Source organism: Poecilia mexicana, unplaced genomic scaffold (genome assembly GCF_051168715.1).
Source record: "Poecilia mexicana isolate PSO_F unplaced genomic scaffold, ASM5116871v1 scaffold_2, whole genome shotgun sequence".
NCBI classification, from domain to species: domain Eukaryota; kingdom Metazoa; phylum Chordata; class Actinopteri; order Cyprinodontiformes; family Poeciliidae; genus Poecilia; species Poecilia mexicana.
The window spans coordinates 2683397-2702264 of record NW_028263371.1 but is presented as its reverse complement, the minus strand read 5'-3'; the positions used below and the strand labels follow the sequence as shown (position 1 = coordinate 2702264).

The 18868-nt window shown below is 41.3% G+C and overlaps 1 protein-coding gene across 3 annotated transcripts in view; it reads right to left on the bottom strand.

Annotated features, from left to right (window-relative positions):
* The window catches only part of lrba (LPS-responsive vesicle trafficking, beach and anchor containing), a 229719-nt gene that overhangs the window by 5632 nt on the left and 205219 nt on the right, over positions 1-18868 (bottom strand). For 2 of the 3 annotated variants that reach the window (XM_088008919.1, XM_088008927.1), the window contains exons 50-54: positions 18229-18288; positions 15684-15839; positions 11222-11389; positions 4513-4614; positions 3183-3379 (exon numbers count right to left, since the gene is read on the bottom strand). In XM_088008919.1, coding sequence (XP_087865045.1) covers positions 3183-3379; positions 4513-4614; positions 11222-11389; positions 15684-15839; positions 18229-18288 — 683 coding nt within the window. The remainder of the gene's footprint in view (positions 1-3182; positions 3380-4512; positions 4615-11221; positions 11390-15683; positions 15840-18228; positions 18289-18868) is intronic. The other variant, XM_088008921.1, reaches the window with a different exon arrangement.

Below are 18868 nucleotides of genomic sequence, written 5' to 3'. Positions count from 1 at the left end.
AATTTCTGGTTTAGTTTCTTGAGCAAATATCTCAGTACACTTGAAATAAGCCAGTAACTTTTCAGCAACATACAGGAGTTTGTTTTCAGACAATAACTTCTTAATATTGATTTAAGACAATAGTAGTTCCACTGGTAGATCATCTCAACTCCAAGATATTTTCCCCAATTTTTAATGAAAATCTGCACCATTTCAATATTAAGGAATTATTGACATAAAATAAGTTCCCATATCTTGCTGAAAAGTTAGTTGCAAATTAGTTTTGTCTTATTTCAACTGTTCTAAGATATTTGCACCAGAAACTGGATCAAAACTACTAGGAAAGATTGAGTGTTTTTGCAGTGGATGGGTTTTATTTAACTTGGTCTGAATCTGGTCACAGATTTTTTAGTGGTCAAGTGTCTAATTTTGTCCTATTTCAAGTTTTCTAACTTACGAGTAACTTTTGTTTTAAGTCAATAATTCCATAATATTGATGAAAAGTTACTAGTTCCACTGGCAAAATATTTCACTCATAATTAGACTTGTTTCCTTGTTAAAAGTGAAACCAGTGGAATTTTAACTTTTCATTATTATCAACATTAAGGAACTTCTAACATAAAACAAGCTCCTATTTCTTGCTGAAAGGTTTCTTGCAAGTTAGTTTTGTTTTATTTCAGGTGTTCTAAGATATTTGCACTAGAAACTGAACCAAGATTACTTTTGTGATTTTTCAGTGAAAACCATTGTTGTGAATTTTGGAAACTAGCAGTAGAGTTGGCCAACAAACCCTGAAACCAGGCGGCCAGCGGCAGCTTAATGCACTGTGATGCGTTCTGCTGGGGGAGTTTATGACCCGAGTGCAGCGCAGCAGGAAGCAGCAGCGCTGGCAGACATGTCAGCCCGGCCAGGTAGGAGGCTGCAGACAGACGTTATAAATCAGCCGCTTTGCCACTGGGCGGCCAAACAAGATGGCCGACGTCTCTGTAGGGGCCAACATGGCTGACTCGGCTCGGATGACTACAAAAAAAAAAAAAAAAAAAAAAAAAAAAAAAAAAAAAAGAGTGGTGCAGAAACATGTGCAGCCTTCGTCCCCATATTTCAGAGACGGATGGGTGGATTCAAGGCTGAAGAAGGTAAAACTTTTAATTTATGGAGCTCTTACCCCCCCACGCGTCCCCCCACCACCCCGTCACACTGACAGAGGCTGTTAAAAAAGCTGCAGAGATGGTTACACTGCTCGAGCCGCACTATAACTTAAAAGAATGTAATCTATTCAGCATGGCTCCCCGTCACCCAAATCCGCTATTAGAGCAGGATGCTGACTGTTAGGCTGTCATCCTGACTCTGACTCCAGACCTCTATAAAGCGGCGGCGCGCACGTTTTTACTCTCCGCTTCCAAGTGCGTGCAGCAGGCCAGGACAAACACTTATTTATCCTGGAGTCACATTGCGCCGAGGCTCAGAGGGCAGAGAAGATTGATTCTGGTATGTACACGGGTGTACTAAATAGCGGCTGGAATCGGGGGGGCGGGGGGTTGGGGTGAAGCTAAGCCTGAGTTCAACATGTTGGGTTTTCCTAATGCCGCGTGACACGGAGGGAATTTACTGCAGGTCCAGGAGAGACCAAGTCCGTCTGCCCGGCTTCGTCTGTGCAGAAGAAATGTGTGGTGAAAAAACTACAACGTTAATCTGAAAAACATCATTAGTAACTTTCTAAAACACATCTAGGAAAAATTAGGACAGATTGAAAATGAAACGCTCGCTTTTTTCCCCTGCAGAGTCTGTGACGGGCTCAGTCCATGTTTCTGTGTATTTGTGGTTAGGAGCCTGGAAACAGGAAGTTTCTGTTTGTGTTGTGTAAAATAATTTTTTTTCAAGCTTTACTTCATTTCTAAAGTTATTCCCTCATCAAAAACATACCTGGAGTGCTGCTCTGATTCTTTCATTCATGTTTGAGAAATCACCTAATCTCCCATGGCAACCATTCAGCTGGGCAGATCGCCTGGGTGAACCCAGCTCTGTCGCAATTAATCTATTAACGGCGTGATCAGTTAAAACGAGCTCCGTCATTTCCATTTGCATGATTTATTGTCTTCCTGTTTCTACCAAAAACTGGATGATAGTCTTCAGTTCCAGTGTTCAATGTTCAAGAGAATTTAAAGTTTATTGATCTTTCAGAATGTGTTCATGCATTATTATGACATTACCGTTACATTACTTGAAAATGGTCTGAAAACAACAATATTATCGTTTATCCTAACAACTTCTGGGACAATTTATCGTCCAGCAAAATTTGCTATTGTGGCAGGTTTACCTTTCTAAGTTTCCACAATACACAGCAGCCCTTCCCCATTAATCCCCCATTCAGCTCCTTCAGACTAGCCAGCAACAATTAGCAAATATCCATTGAGCTCATTATAGGAGCTACTTCTCAATGCAACGCTGGTAAAATCATTGTTGAAGGGTTAAAAGAGGAGCCATGTTGTGATGACTTCCTGAAGGCGGAGCTTTAGAAAGAGCAGGAGCTTCTTAAAGAGAGAGGCCCAATTTTAAGGCCTTAAATTATAAAGTCAAATTTATTTGAAGTCATATTTGATATATAAAGCATTTTTATAACAACTGAAGTTAACAGTTACTTGATTGTGCAATAAAATGGCTCTATGTGGCTGGGAAAAACATGATACCGGCCCTTTAATAGGAAACAGGCGTGCAGCCGTCTGTCAGAGCTGGCTTACATTTCCCAGGCCAAAGCGGAAACAAAAGGGCCTGGAAACCAAAGGCGGTAGCCGCTATCTTGTGTCGCTCTGGCCACCAGGGAGGAAATGTGGGCAGCGGGGGAATGTGTCCTCCTGCGCTCTGGGGTAGTTAATGGTGTCGGGGTCCAGGACTGACCGCTGCTCTGGAGCGTTTCCCGCCACCGTCGCAATCCGACCCGACACCGGATCCGTGGATCAAACAGGAGCGTTTCCTCTGCTGCATGCGGTGGAACGGGGAGAGCGAGTCGTGGAGCCCTCCTGTTTTGTCCCGAGGCGTCCTGACCTTCGCCTCAGATCCGAACCGAGCCCAGTCTTTAATCAGCGCTACGCCTGGACTGCACCCCCCCACCCAACCCCCACCCCCGAACCCCCCAGATGTGGTGCAGACGTACAGACGGAAGCGGCGTCTGGTGAGAGCCAGGGGAGAAACGGCCGTTTCCTCACCTTGATGTTGTCCTGCACCTCCATGTGTCGCAGCAGCTTGCCGTTGACGCTGAAGAGGCAGAAGTGTCCCTTATCATAGTAGATCATGCAGTGGCCCTCGGTGGAGGACTGGATGAGCCGGGGCCGCAGGCAGCTCTCCGGGGCCTCCAGGGTCCGGAGCAGGTCTCCGTTCATGGAATGGACCAGGCAAGGACCCTCTACACACAGGGAGACACAGAGCTACGCTTAATATATGACACTGATTTATCTTTTGTGTGTGTGTGTGCGTGTGTAATGACGGACAATCTGTAAACTGTTTAAAAAAAAAAAAAAGAAAAAGATTATTTTGGAAATAATATGACTAATACCTGAAAATGTTTTTTTTTTCCTTCCATAACAAACAGAAATTAGGAACTGGCTAAACTCAACTCAAACTTTAACTGCACTGCAAAATCACTAAATCGTAGAATATTTCTGGTCTGGCTTCTAGTGCAAATATGTTAATACACTTTAAATACGACAAAAATAACTTGGAAATTATCAGTATTTTTCAGCAGGAAATAGCAGCTTTGTTTAAATCAATGTCTGAAATCATCTGCACAACTATTTTAAAAAAAGAAGGCACTTTAGCTTAGCTAAAAAAATTATGACTATTTCAAATGTCCCATCACCATTACAATACATAACTTACAAAAATGTGACTTTCTAAAAATCAAAGAAAGACTCTTTCATTTTCATGATTTTTACTTCTCAGGTCAGATGCAACAAAATCATCATAAAATAATGTCTTATTTTTTATCACTTCCATTTACAACAATGACTCAAAATAAGTTTAATTGTTTGAGAAGTAAAATGTTTTTCAAGGATTCTGCAGCTTATTCTGCTATGAATGAACTGAAATAAAAGAAAAATTTACAGTGAATGTCTCTCAGTCTAAAAGGCAAAAAAAAAAAGCTACAAGTCATGTCAGAAACCATGATGCCAACCAGGTTAAGTAGTTTTTTATTGTTTTAATTTTTTTAAAGAAATCTCACAAACACACCTAGCAGCCCAACTCCACTTCAACGGAAGCCGGAGATTAAACTGTTTCAGTGACCAAGTCAAAGTAAACGGAGCATCGTGACAACAAAAAAACTCAGTTTTCAAAAGAAAAACTTGGAAGATGTTAAACTGAAAATCTATTTTTGGCAAAATGGAGGATATGGAGAAGTTTCCTCATCTGCTGTTATTGAAAACGGTCAAAACTCCAAATAAAATACGTTTTAGTAGGAACTGATCAAACAAAGCCTCAATGGTTTACAAATGATTAGTTATTTAGCCAATCGGATCAGAGGAAGGCGGTCGGCTTCACCTTTGCAGCCACTGATGACGAGACCCAACTCAGCACAGACGCTGACAGACGTCACCTCACAGTCATGTCCCGTCAGGATGGCCCTCGGTGTGGTAAACTCTGCTGGAAGACAAACATTTCAGATCCTCACATTTTAGCAAACAGTTACAGTTTATAGTCACTAGGGGGAGCAAAAAGCTTGGATGTTATATTCTCATGTAGAGTTTTGGCTAAATACATCAGTAGAGTTAGAGAGGAAGATTCAGACAGATTAAGGTTTTTTTTTTTTTTCATTTTGTGTTACTAACCTTTATGTACAATAGGCTCAATGTAAATAGAAAAAAAAAGAAAAGAATCTTAGAAATTTTCTAGATACAAGAAACATGGAAATGTTGAGGGTTTCTTTCAGGCAATTTTTCAACTTTTCAAACTTCTAAATACATCAGTGATCAGCAGAAGTTTGGACTTTACAAGATCATAAATTTTGAAATCAATCTCAGCAATTTTCAAGAAAAAAAAATTGGAAATTTTGGGGGGGTTTTCCAAGTACATTTTAAACTTTTCAAATGCAGAAATTAAAAAGTTTTGTCTTGAAAAATGCTGAAATTGATTTCAATTTTTTTTCATTTTTCAGCAGCAATTTTTCAACTTTTCAAACTCAGAAATGTCCACGTTTTTTCTATTAAAAGAATTTGTGAGAATTTTCTTTAATAAAAAATTTCCAGCAAACTTTTGACTTTTCAAGCTCAGAAATGTCCTTGATTTTTTTGTTCTTGAAAATTCCAGAAGTGAATCTCAAAATTTCTGGGGAATCTACAATAACATTAACACTCTAACACTCCGTCCAATCCTGGACCGGAGATCTTCATGGCTCTCCACCAACAGCCCCCCTCTGTCCCCCCCTTTGCATCCTTAAGATTTTAATCCATTTTGTTTCACATGCAGATATTTCCCACACTCTGCCTCCTCCAAGGTTTAAAACCTTCTCTGCATGACGGCCTTTACTGGATCCAGATGTTTCTGCGTCGGGCAGGCAGAGCAACACAAAACCAGGGGAACTCAGACTGAAGTCATGAAATTTGTGTAATTTAGTTTTGGTTTGAAGCTGTCAGGGCGAATGACAACACAAATCATCGAAATCACCTTCCGTCCGACCAGACGCTGCAAATACACGCCAGATCAGGTTTTCCTAGAGTACATGTGATAGTAAACAAAGATGAATAGAATTTGCACGTTTGGTCAAAGTGGACGAAACAGAGGGAGTTGTAAAGGTCACCAGCGTGAGTCTGTCTGTAGGAGTTCAGTTCTGGTTCACGGCTCAGTGGGGGTCAGGGGGCGCTCTTCTTAAATAACCCCATCAATACCTGCTGAAAGTCAAGATCAGCACCAAAAACTAAACAAAAAATAAAAATGACACTGGCACTTGTGTGTTTAAATCCACAGATTTGTAAGAATTCACACTCAGAGTTGTTTCTGATTTTGTCTCAATCACCTGTTAGCGTCTCAAGTGGAATTTGTTATGCAGCAGAACGACAGAAAGGAAAACCTTTCTGTGGAGGTTATTGTGAAGCGGAAGGAAGTAAAACAAGGTTTTACAGAAATTGTTTAGACATTTGAAACCAAAAAGTGCGGCAGGAATTCCAGCCTTTTACTCCAGTTTCAGCTGGAAGTAGAAATGAATTTGTTCTTTGGAAAAAAAACTCAAGCTCAGATTAGAGAGAGCATCTGGAGTCCAGCCATTGATTCTAGGTTTTGTGGCGTGGACTTTGACTGGACCATTCTAAAACATGACTATATTCTGACCTGAAGCACTCACTGACAGCTTTGTTAATCATTTACAGTCACTGAGCTGCTGAAAGGTTAAAGGTCAAAGACATTATCAGCCTCTAATGACCTCGATTTAGTCCCATCCATTTTATAACAAACATTTGTAGTTTTGTTTGTAGTTCTTTCATACTCTATGTATGTTCTGATACAATGAACAGATGAGATATTTAATTGATCAACTAAAACTAAAGTTCATTTTTCTTTGAGAGGGCAAACTTGCATCATTATTATTATTATTATTATTGCCATTACCATTACGTTACTTGAAAATGCTTTCAAATTGACAATATTATCGTTTATCACAATAACGTCTGGAACAATTTATCTCTACAAACACAAATATTACTCTTGAAAAACATTCCCACTTTAACTCTTCAGGATCCCAATTAAAGAAGTGGATTTTACGTCAATAAACTGCATAAAGTAACTACATTGAATCATATTTTCACATTTATTAATATTTATTGATCCTCTTGTGATAGAAAGTGGAGAAAACAGTAAAAACATTTCTGATCATATCAGTTTTTTTAACATTAACAGATATATTTTGCCACCACAATAAATCAAAATTCTCATAATAAGAAACTACGAACTACTCTGTGTTGCTCTATCACAATAAAATACGCCGCTCGTCTTTATAACCACATAAAATATTGAAAAGTGCAACTGCCAGGCTTTATTTGTGTTCACCAAACAATGTAGTCTTTCTTTCTTTCTTTAAACATCCGCCTCGCAGCTTCTGGGAATAGGAAGCATAAAGTTTCCGATATGAACACGTCTTGGCCATAAACGGCTGTAATAAACAACACGTTTTCAACTGCGCCGGCTAACGGTGCTGTTTAGGTGCATGAGCTCATGCAGCTCCTGTCTAAATGCAGCCGCACGGCACAAACTCAACCGAGCTTCACTAATAGGGCCGGTTCTTCCCCCAAAAGCCACAGCTACTGTAACACCTTAATTGAATTTAGCAGAAAGACTCCATAGAGCCCACACTGCTCTCGAGAAAAAAAAAAAAAAAGACAAGATGACAAGTCGCGTATTTCAAATCAATGAAACCCACATGCACAGAGCAGAAAATATCTGGCGGATTATTATAATGAGCGGCTAAACGAGCAAAACGCGTCAATATGAGCAAAGTTTCTCAGTGTTATTACAGGACATGTTTTGAAATGGGGAAATCAAAACAGCAGCAAATTTGTCTCCGATGACTGATCTCATAGGATTTAACTCCAGTTGATTGTTTGGACTTTTTTTTTTTTTTTAAACATCAAGCTGTCCACTTTGCAGCCGCCCAAACTCGCCCCTGATCTCATCAGAGCGCCGGCAGCCCAAACAAGCACATTTCATCCAGTTAACAGCCTCGTTCTCACTAAAAGCAAACACATGACCCGTGAGCCGGCGAAGCCGGGAGGACCGAGCCGGATTTCGATCCACGCAGATCTACAGAGCTGATAAAGGGAACAAACTGAGGCAGGCTGGAGCCTGCACCTAAAGTTTGGTTTAAATTAGAGAGACATCTGACTGCAATTTCATACCTGTACGTGGCCTGAGCTAGGAGGCAGAGGACGGGATCGGGTGTCTCTGTGAGTGGACGTACACTCATATTAAACTTGTTTTAGGGACATTAGCCAGTCACAGCTTCCTTTTACAGAGCAGGAGTTATGGAAGGAGATCGCTATATTATGTGGTAAATATGTAGTTACTGTTGGGCATTGGTCTTGAGGAGCTGGATGTAAATCAAATGTACTTTTTTTTTTCATTTTTGTTATTTTACTTTATTTCATGCAAAATAAAAAGAGCATTTTATACAATTTAATAGATAAAAATGGACAAAAAAGGTAATTAAAACACTATTAAAAATATGTTCAGCTAAACTGGAAGGGTGTTAAGTTTTCCAGGCACATTTTACAGTGTAATCAACTACCTACTCTGTTAACTTCAATTATTAAAATGCTGCATATATCAAAAATGACTTAAAAGAAATTTCACTTCCTAATTTACGTTTTTGCCTTGAAATTGGGTCTCTGTCTCTTTAAGAAAATCTTGTTCTTTCTGAAACTCCACCTACAGACATTGATCACAGCATGGCTCCTCTATTAAACAACGTTTATACCAGCGTTTCACTGAGAAGCAGCTCCTATCATGAGCTCAGCAGATGCTCAGCTCCACCAGGTGTTTGCTAATTGCTGCTGGCTAGTCTGAAGGAGCTGAGTGGGGGGAGTTGCAAGGTTGATCTGCTCTGTGAGGCGGATGCTCAGAAGCTTCGGTCTCTCCAGCCGTTTTGATCAGCTGAATGGTTGCCATGGAGATTAAATGATTTCTCAAACATGGATGAAAGGCAAGGCAACACTTCAGGTATGAAAAACATCATAACATGATGTGAAGCTCCAAAAAGTCGTTCTACGTACCACTGCCCCTTTAACTGGGAAAAGCTGAGTGACGCATCGTACTGGGAAATATTTTGATGATATCTTTTCAAATATCTACTTAATAAAGTCGAACACAAACTTTTCAGAGAGAGAAAGTTTGAGAAATCAGTTCACATATGAGTGCGTCCAAAACAGGCATTAATGTTTTCTGTCGAATCTGAACTGAAGGCGTTTTGTGTGGCGACATTAAACGGTAAACTGAAAGACTTTAACTACTTCATAGAGAAATGTTTCCTGTTGGTAGCAGGATCTGTGGCCAGGCTGCCCCACACACAACATCTGCTCTAACCTTGTTTCTCATTTGCATAACTGGAGGCTCAGTGAGCCGTTCTTACTTTAACAGAACTTTGTAGCACCGGCTCTGTTTGAGCTGCATTAATGACAAACCTGATATTTCATTTATGATTTTTCTTCTGTTGTTTTCTAAAACACATTTTTAAGCTAATATTTAAGTTCAATATTAGTTTAGTTCATTACAGTATTGGAACAGATGCTTTTACAATTATATAGAAAAATAAATATTGTTTGGCCTTCCCTCTACTGTAAGAGACAGAAAACACTCAGGACAATTTTCCACACAACACAACAATATTATTAAGACAAACAGGTCAAATTAATATGTTTTACATACAATACTTCTGCTCTTACAAAAAAAAAACTATTGTGAATTTCTAAAGATCAGAAAAGGAGTTCGGTTCCACAGAAAAAACTAGTTCCGTTCTCCAGCAGATGGCAGTAGCACATCTAAAATCTGAACTTGTCGGAGGACAAGCCACGAGTTCATAGGTCAGTGTGTTCATGTGAACGCATCAGCCACTCAGACGGACTCACGTCAAGCTTATGAGGTGTGTGAGATGTCCACGGGTCGTTAGGAGCGAGCTGGAATTTTTCTGTAAGTGTGTGTTCTCGTTCTTAGCGCACAGAGAAGATTTTTTTTTTTTTTTTTTTTAGCTTTTTGAGTCGTTTTTGGTTTTTGGAAGCAGATTAAAGGTCTGCTGTCTGTCTGGATTTGTGTGTGCGAGTGTGTTGCAGAAGAACATCATGTCTGAGAGAGAGAGAGAGAGAGACAGAGACAGAGATAGAGCCTCCTGCGGTCCCGGCCAATGAAGCGTCACGTTGGGATGGGATGATGAGCGCTTTGTCTGCCCCTCCAGCTGCAGCACTGAGCCACTAAAACTCAAATAGACTGAATTTTACACATGCAAAACAGCAGCTAAAAAAAGCTCAATCTCGCCTCAATTTATGACTTACAAAAAGAAACAAAAAGGAATACAGATTTTTTTTCAAAAAAATCTATTGGTATGTTGATGTGTATGAGAGATCCAGGAAATCCGAAGATCTTTTTTGTTCCTTTTTGAACAAAGTGTGTAAAATTGCACGACCATTTGTCCAACTATGATGTTTTTCTGTTTATACTTTGTATTTTCACGTTTGCACAAACACCTACTCTGGTTTTTACTCCCTTTTGCACATCTGGTTTTTCTGCAGACACATTATGAACGTTTCTGAAAACGTGATCCGACTGCACATCCTTTGGATCGTGACTCCAATATGTCTATTTCTACAAACTACAGTCTTTCCTGTCAGAGTCTCATACAGTACACTTTCATTATTATTATTATTTCCTTATATTTGGTTTTTTAACACTTTAAGACCTTGTGTGAGCCTACATATCTGTTGCTGCTGTTTGCACCTAAATTTGTCTATCCTATTTCTATTCCATTATTGTCTGTTTGAAATAAATAAATAAATAAATAAATAAATAAATAAATAAATAAATAAATAAATAAATAAATGTACCTTTTATTTTAAAGTCATCCTCTGCTCTCCTTCACATCACACACCAAAGCGGCTTATTAAGCAAATTACAATTTGTCATAAATTTCATCCCGTTTGTGATGGATCACTTAACAACATGTCCGCCAATCTAAGCCGGCCAAATTAGCACCGCGGAGGCCGAGGCTGTGAGCAATGTGGCGGAGACGCTTTGATCGCCGCCGATGCCATATGTTATGGTAACGCCGGGGAGGCCTGTGACATTTTTCACTTTTATCGACCAGCCTGACCCCGCTGGCCCCGGGACGGTGGGGAACTTTCATGTGTCGGCCGGGCGACCCCCAACGCAACTTCACGTTTAACGTCTCTAAGTGGCCCTCACTTTCACTCACATTAAAGACAGATTCCCTCCAGCCCTACCCTTCCATCCCCTTTTCCCCCCCCACACACACACACACTATCAGAAACACACGGTCTCTCTCCCAACACTTTATCGAAAGCTCTTCCCGGTCCTGCAGAGCCGCAAAATCCAATCTGTACGGAGGAGGCCTGGGCTGGTCAGATGAAACTAGTTGTTACCTTATGGAGGGAGGCCGTAAATCACACAGTCAGGACTGTCTGTGAGGGTGAGAGCTTGGAAGACAGACGTACGTGTGTGTGTGTGCTTGCGTGTGTGTGTTTTCAGGACGCGCACTCACTGCCTGGGCTCTCTCCGATGCTGCTGTGCTTTCCGTTCCAGTACCACAGCAGCAGGGTGGCGTCTCTGGAGCCTGTCAGGACGTAGCAGTCTCCGCCGATGTACGACTCGGAGCGGGCGAGACACGTCACCACGTCCCGGTGTCCGAACACGATCTGCGTCAGCTTCCCTGCAGGCGGCCAAAAGAAAACCAGAAAAAAAAAATTAGGACAGCTTTAAATGCAACGCGACTGAGACGTTACCGTGACCACATGACGAATAAATACATAAAATGGTGTTGAAATGTGATAACAGCAGTCAGAGCAAGAGGGAGGACAAGGACTTCCTGTTCAGGTGTAGCGCCAACGTTAATGTGGTTAACTAAAACTAACAGGATAACCAACACTGAAAATGGGAAAACATTTTTGTTAATGGAAATTAAAAAATATTAATGAGGAAAATCTATGAATAACTGGAACTATAAAACATTTATAAAACTAAAACATACTGAAATTATAGATATAATATCCTCCCCTTTCACGTTTATGAACCCATTTATTAGACTTTTGAACAGATTGAAATGTATTTTTCAGATTACACTGATCCACAAAATGGATGTTGAACAAAAAGTCACATTGAAATAAAACAAAACTATAATGAAAAACCCAAAATTATCACAACCCTGTCTGACTCCGACTGCCTTGGAAATGTTGTCAAATGTAAAATATTCTCACCAAAATAAATCATGAAATGCAAAACAAAAAATCCTGGGGCTGCATGATTGTTTCATAATCTATTCAGACTGTTTGATTAGAACAGATTTAATTCTTTTTTCTCCCCATCTAAAATTGTGAAGAATTTTAGATGAAAAGTTTTTTATGAAGGCTTGAAAAGCTTCAGCAGGTGAAACTTAAGCAAACTTCAACTATTAAAATAAATCATCTTAACAGCTCACTTACTCTGTAACATGCTTATTTCAGAAGTTAAACGCACATTTCTCAGCTAAAGTTGGGGTTATGCACTTCAGTTTCTAAACTTCAGCCTCTTTTTAGGCAAGTATAGCCAGAAGCTGCTATTAGAATCAGGGTTTAGACGGCCACTGTTTTATCCAGCCGGGCTTTGGTAAATAAACGCTCTGCTGAAGAAGCTGCTCTGTAAGGTAACGGGAACGTTTAGATTCCAGTTGTCCAAAGAAATAATCAGCCAGTTTCACAAGTTTGTTTTTTTGTCGGTTTGCGGGAAATGCTGAATAAATCGCTGCAGTTCTTTGTGGCAGTGCATTAACAGAACTGCAGCACAGAACGAACGGACAGAAAAACAAGATAAAAAAAGAAAAATGGAAGAAACAAGACACATTTTACATTTTGTCAGACTTTTTAACACTACAAAAACAGATTCTTGACCAACTTTGACTTAAGGCGAGAACAAAAAGCGGGACAAAGTGCTCTGACCTCTGACCTCTGCTACAAGCCGCCGAGTCAGAAGGATCCATTTTGTGCCAAGTTTTGAAAACTAATGCCGATGAGTCACTGTAATTCCATCAGCTGATATTGAGCATTAGTAAAACATAATTGGATCATCTGTGAGGTTCTTTCCCACAAAAAGCTGTTTGACATTCATGGAACAAATATGTAAATGTAGAAACAATCTGCCTAGAATCCAAAAATACGTGAAAAAAATATATAAAAAAGAAGCAAAAAGGACCAAACAGGCAGTAGGGCTGTAACCCCAGGACATAAAAAAAAGACTTTCCTGACAGATGCAACCGCTTTAGGTTCCCATCATGAGTTGATTATACGACTGATCTGAGATCAGACTTGTGTTAATTCCCAGACACGAATAAATAGTCGTTCCAAATGTGTGTGCTCGTGCACGGTGACCATGTGTATATGTAAAGAGGCTAATTGCTGTCAGATTTCAAGACCACAGCGCCACTGTCTCACCGTCTAAAACCCATTACGCCTGTCGGAACATGACCTCGGCAGTCAAAAGGCGGATACTTCACAGCGCGGCGACGCTCCTGTCCCGGGTGTCGGAACTCGTCATCCTCCGGGAAAATTAAGACGCTTCTCCCTAAAAGTGATGTGGGCTATTATGAAACCGGAGCGGGTCAACGACTTAACTCCCCCACCACTCCCTCCCTCCCTCTGAGAAGAACACGGGAGAACAAAGATGTGAAATGTTTGACGTTCTCATAAACAGTGGAAATAAGTAATGATGACTGCTGCAATAATGGCTACCATGCGCCTCAGATTAAACATGCGCTTCGCCACACGCTTCTGGCCGCCTGTGGAAGGGAAGCTGCTTCCTCATGCTTCCCCAATCGGGACTCTGGGATCTGATAAAAATCCGCCGGCCCTTTAACCTGGCAGGGGGAATTGGGGGCGCCGGCGGCAGCTGCTGAGCCGCGTTAGATTAAACTCTGTTCTTGTTCTAGTCGCACAACCTGGTGGCAGCAACACAATAGAGCCATCTCTGTGTTCTCACTCCCCCCCCCCCCCCCGCCGCCGCCGCGCCCGGCCTGTAGAGAAATTGAATTGAGTCTGTTGTGTGGATGCATGTAGTGCTCTGAATGAGGCCCGGGGAAGACGCTGAGCGAGATGAAGCTTCAGACAGTCTCATTTAGGACCCCTGACCTCACTGCAGGTTTTTTCTTCTTGTTTTGGTGAGAAAACGTTTGAACTGAGCTGATGATATTCAGGTATAAATGCTGGGCCATTCTCCTCAAGTTTGGAGGACGTTTCAGCACAAACAGTGTAAGACTAATACAGGCCAGTGTTTGTGGAACCTTCATCAGGCTGAGGAGGACCACTCAACCCAGTTAACAAAACACCCACAGACCACCTAACTTCATACATCTTAGTACATACGCCCTGAAATTAAAATATTACTCTCTTTACTCACTTATTGTTGTCTTCTTTGCTCGCTGTAGTGAGAAGGATGGTGATGTTTTTGAAATGTGACTGGCCGCAACAGAACCATGAACAAGTTTACTTGTTGGCGTTTTGAGTTATTTACAGATTCTAAGCTAAGTGTTGCATGTATTAACATCTTTGGGCTATTTGTAATTTAAAAGCATCATAAAAGGAAAATAGATCTGAGTTGATCGGGTGGAAACAATAATTCTCTTTCAGCTTGACGAAGCTCCTCACTTCATATCACAGTCAGCACAGCCGCAGGTACAGGACTGGCCTAGATCAGACCTAGATCTGTGTCTGTGGCATGCTGTGTATCATAATAGTGTTCTACAGATAAAAACTAAAGTTCTGTAACTCAACCTGAGAAACTGAAAAATATTCCTGAAGACGGTAATTCCTCCCACCTAATAATAGTCTTGACGTTTTCTTTTCACTGGTATTTTCAACTTTTCTTTTAAGTGACCCAGTCTAAAGTCAAATATCACAATCCTTTGGACAAGGCTAACTTGTCTTCATGCAGTACCTTGCAGACCACTAGGGGACTCCCTCAAGCAACTCCTTCAGACTAGCCAGGAGCAATTAGCAAACACTTGGTGGAACTGCAGTCAAGTGAGCTGATCATATGAGTAACTTCTTGGTAAAATGCTGGTAAAAATGTTGCTAAGGGGCTAATAGAGGAGCCATGTTGTGATGACTTCCTGAAGGCGAAGTGTTGGAAAGAGCAGGACTTCCTTAGACAGTGGTCCAATTTCAAGGCGTTAAACTACTAAGTCAAATATCTTTTGATTCATACTTGATATTTATAGCGTTTTTATAACAAACTGAAGGTAATGGTTACTTAATTGTGCTATAAAATGGAACTATGTGGAAGGAAAACATATGATACTGCCCCTTTAAGACGACCCAACAACTCTGACCAGTTTCTCTGTTCATGCTAAAGAAGCTCATGGTTGATGCACATCAAGTTTTTCACCACATGGTGTTTTGCATGCAGACCATAAAGACTGGTCTCGGCATACCACAGCACCTTCTTCGACATGTTTGCTAGAGTTTGGATTTATGACCCGAGGCTGACCCGAACCCAACCCAAAATTCAGGCCAGGTCGGGCAAAAATTATTTTCTAGATAGTCGGGTCAAGTCGGGGGTCGGACTTCTATGGCACGCTGAATAAGTACAGAAAAGGCACAGAGAAAGCCAAGTGATACAAGGTTGTGTTAATATACGTATTGTAGTGTAAACAGAGGAGCAGGTAGTTTATTTCCTCAACAGGTTAAACTAAGTAATCGTGGTGCAGAAGCTCCGACTGTAACGAGCGCAGCGCATTGTGTGATCTCATCAATCGCACATCTCAGACTAAAAACAGGAAAACCTACACTGCTTCCTGAACGCTGGTCAAAAACAAACGCGATAAAATCGTAATGTCAGGTTTACTTTGGGCTCAGGAATTAAAGTGAATTAGTCGGGTTGGATCAGACCAACCCAAATAAATCTGTAGGGTCAGGTCGGATTCTTTTAGGCCCGATCTAAACAGATCAAGCAGAAAAATCCACTTCTCTATCAGCTACCTGTGTCGGTGGAGTAGACCCGGAAGCTCTTGTCCCAGAAGCCACACAGCAGGATGAAGCGGTTGTCGGCGGTGATGATGAAACACTGCGAGCTGATCTGGATGCTCTGATCCAGGAGGTCTGAGATCTGACGCCGGTGAGAGCCCACGTTGCTGGCTGCAAGGAAGCAAACAGAATGCACACAGGAATCCAACACACACTCTGAGGACGGCCGACGTGTCGGATAAACAGCCGGGAGCTCGCGCTTTGATGCTCCTCCGCCGAAGTGTCGGTGTGAGGGAGATTTGTGGGACGACGCATAAAACATCCCGGAGATTGAGAGTTTATGGAAACTGCGGCGTTTTCCAAGAGGGGAGTAAGAGTGTGAGTGATGTCCCGGTGTGAATCGACTTTACAAAAAAAGGAACCCCACTCTAACCGGGACGAACACGCCAGATTCATCTTCGCATGATCAAATATCGTAAATTGCAACTCTGATTTACCGACGCCATTTACCAAAAGTGCCATCTTTGAGCGGCTCTCCTGAAGAAAAACGTTGTTTTCTTACTTAATGGGGTCAAACGTGTGGGTGGAGGGGCGGGGGGAGCAGGTATGTCTTGGAGCATTTAGAGTATCTGCTTCTACTAATATTTCAATTTTTTAACATACCCCAGAGCCACAGATGGCTCAGCGTTCATCCTCAATTTACTGTGTTTAGCTCCGGCTCCTCCTGGAATGCAAACAGTGTAAATATATTACTGACAAGAGCGAAACTCCCAGCTACCTCCCCCAAAATGTGCACGCACTCCCCCAAGACACTTTAGCAGTAGAGACGAGCCAATGTGACAAGATGATAAACATCTAATTCTATCGAACTGATAACCAGTCCAAAAAAGGTGTTTTAGTAACGAATGGTGATAAAATGCTTCTGGAATTAGATTATCTTACTATCCTAATCTTTTACAGGCCAAATGGAAGAAATGTGCACTAGAAAAACACTAAATCTTACCAAGTAGATTTGCTACAGTTCCCAGTGCAAATATGTAAGTAGTACACTTGAAATGAGACAAAACTAATACGGAGGGTTCCTTCAGTAAGAAATAAATGGATTAAACACATGATAAAATGAAACAATCTCACTAATTTCCATTTGCATGACTTGTAAATTTTCTCTTTTCTCCCTTTTTTTTCTTTTTTTTTTAACCAAAAACTGGATGATAAACTTCTCCCATCTGGCGCTTTGGTCTCAGCTTTTTTTTTTTTTTTTTTGAAGGACAATGTTCTTTACATAATTTATTTTATGTGTTGTTTCTGTTTTAGACAGAAACAATGTCTTTCTGTTCCAGTGATAAATCTCCATTCAAATTTAAAGTTGATCTTTCAGAATGTGTTCTTGCGTTATTACGTCATTATCATTACATTACTTTAAAATTATCTCAAAACAACAATAATATTGTTTATCACAATAACTTCTGAGACAAATTATCGTCCAGCACTATTTGTCATTTTGACATGGCTGTTTATGTGCAACTTTTCAGAAAAATATAGGAGCTTGTCTTAAGTCAACAATTTCTTAATGTTGATTTTAAAAAAGTACTTTCACAGGCAGATTATTTCACTTAACACAATATATGTTTCCATGTTATAAGTGAAATAATCTGGGAGCAGAGCAAGTTATTTTACATCAATATTATGTTGCTGAAAAGTCACTTCTAAGTCAGTTTTGTCTTATTTCAAGACATTTGCAGCAGAAACTAGAACAAAAGCACTTGGTAGGATTTTGTGTTTTTGCAGTGCATCGCAGGATTAGGATGAATAACTGAGCGTCGACTCTGGTTATTTTCAGTAGTCAAGTGTTTGGGAAGAAAAAAAAAAGATCCCGTGAGAGTGACAGTGACCACAACATTCGCAGAGAAAGAACAGCCTGCAGCCCACATCTCCCTCTCCCACTGCAGATGTGCACCAAACACCCTGCAGGAGGCGAGAGGCGGGCGCAGACGGACAGAGGAGGCGTGTTTTCTCGCCGCTCCGCCGGCGCGCCCCATACATCACTGCAACCCGGCGCTCTCCCGCTCATCAACAAGTCGTGAAGGATGAGAGGCGCACATATTGTCCTGACAGCCGTCCGCCGTGCATTCTCAATCACACATTATTACCGCATTCATATTCATTTTCACTGACACGCGTCCTTTCCCTCTGCACAAATTAAACCAAAAGAAGATGCAGTAGAGGGGAGGGAGGAAGGAGCAGGGGAGAGGGAGCGGGGTGAGGGGGGCTGATGATGAAATGCTGGCCCAGGCCACAGCTCATTGCATTCCAATTTGCATGCAAATGGTTTAGTGAAAGAGCAGGGCCTATATCATGACGAGTGAACTGGGGGCAGCAAGGGGGGGTGGCTGAGAAACAACTCTAATCTGGTGTCCAGGGACACGGCTCCGCGCACCGCCATGAGTCACCGGTGGGGACGCCGCACGCAGATCCGCGCACGCGATTTCATTTCATGCATAAACAGGTTCACACTCAGGCGCGCGTGGATTCCTTTTAATGGTCATAAATGACAGCGTACCTATCAAAGGGTCAATTTCCACAGGAAGTTGGTACTGCTGCTCCCCGGCGTTCTGATGACCTGACAGAGAAGAAGACAGATTGGATTAATATGGTAATGGAGTGGCCTTGTGAAACAGAAGCTGCATTCGAGGTTATTATAACACACTGAAAACTATAACCATAATCCTATAATGTGGCCCGCTGGCCTAAGACTGCTGCCATGAATTATAGATCAATTATGTCCAAATGTTACTGAGGCTACAGAGGATATAAGGCCCAACAGTCCTGCCTCTGCACCGGCCCAGAAATATTGATTTTGTAGTGATGGATAATGAAAAGGGATTTTTATTTTTCCCATATTAATCATTAAGACATAAACTCAGACCGGAACCTTCAGAGCCACATAAAGAGTTACAAAGTCGGCCTTCTGTCACCTGAAGAGCATTTTCCAGGATGAGAAGACTGATGTCTCAGTGGGATCTAAAGAAACATCCACGTGTTTATCTTGAGTCGCATTGATTACTGCAACAGCGTCTTCACTGCTCAGCCTAAAATAAAGTATAATCAGCTGCAGCTGATCCAGAACGCTGCTGCTGGTGTTCTCACTAAATCCAGGAAGATGGCGCATCACTCCAGTACTAAAGTCGCTACACTGAGAG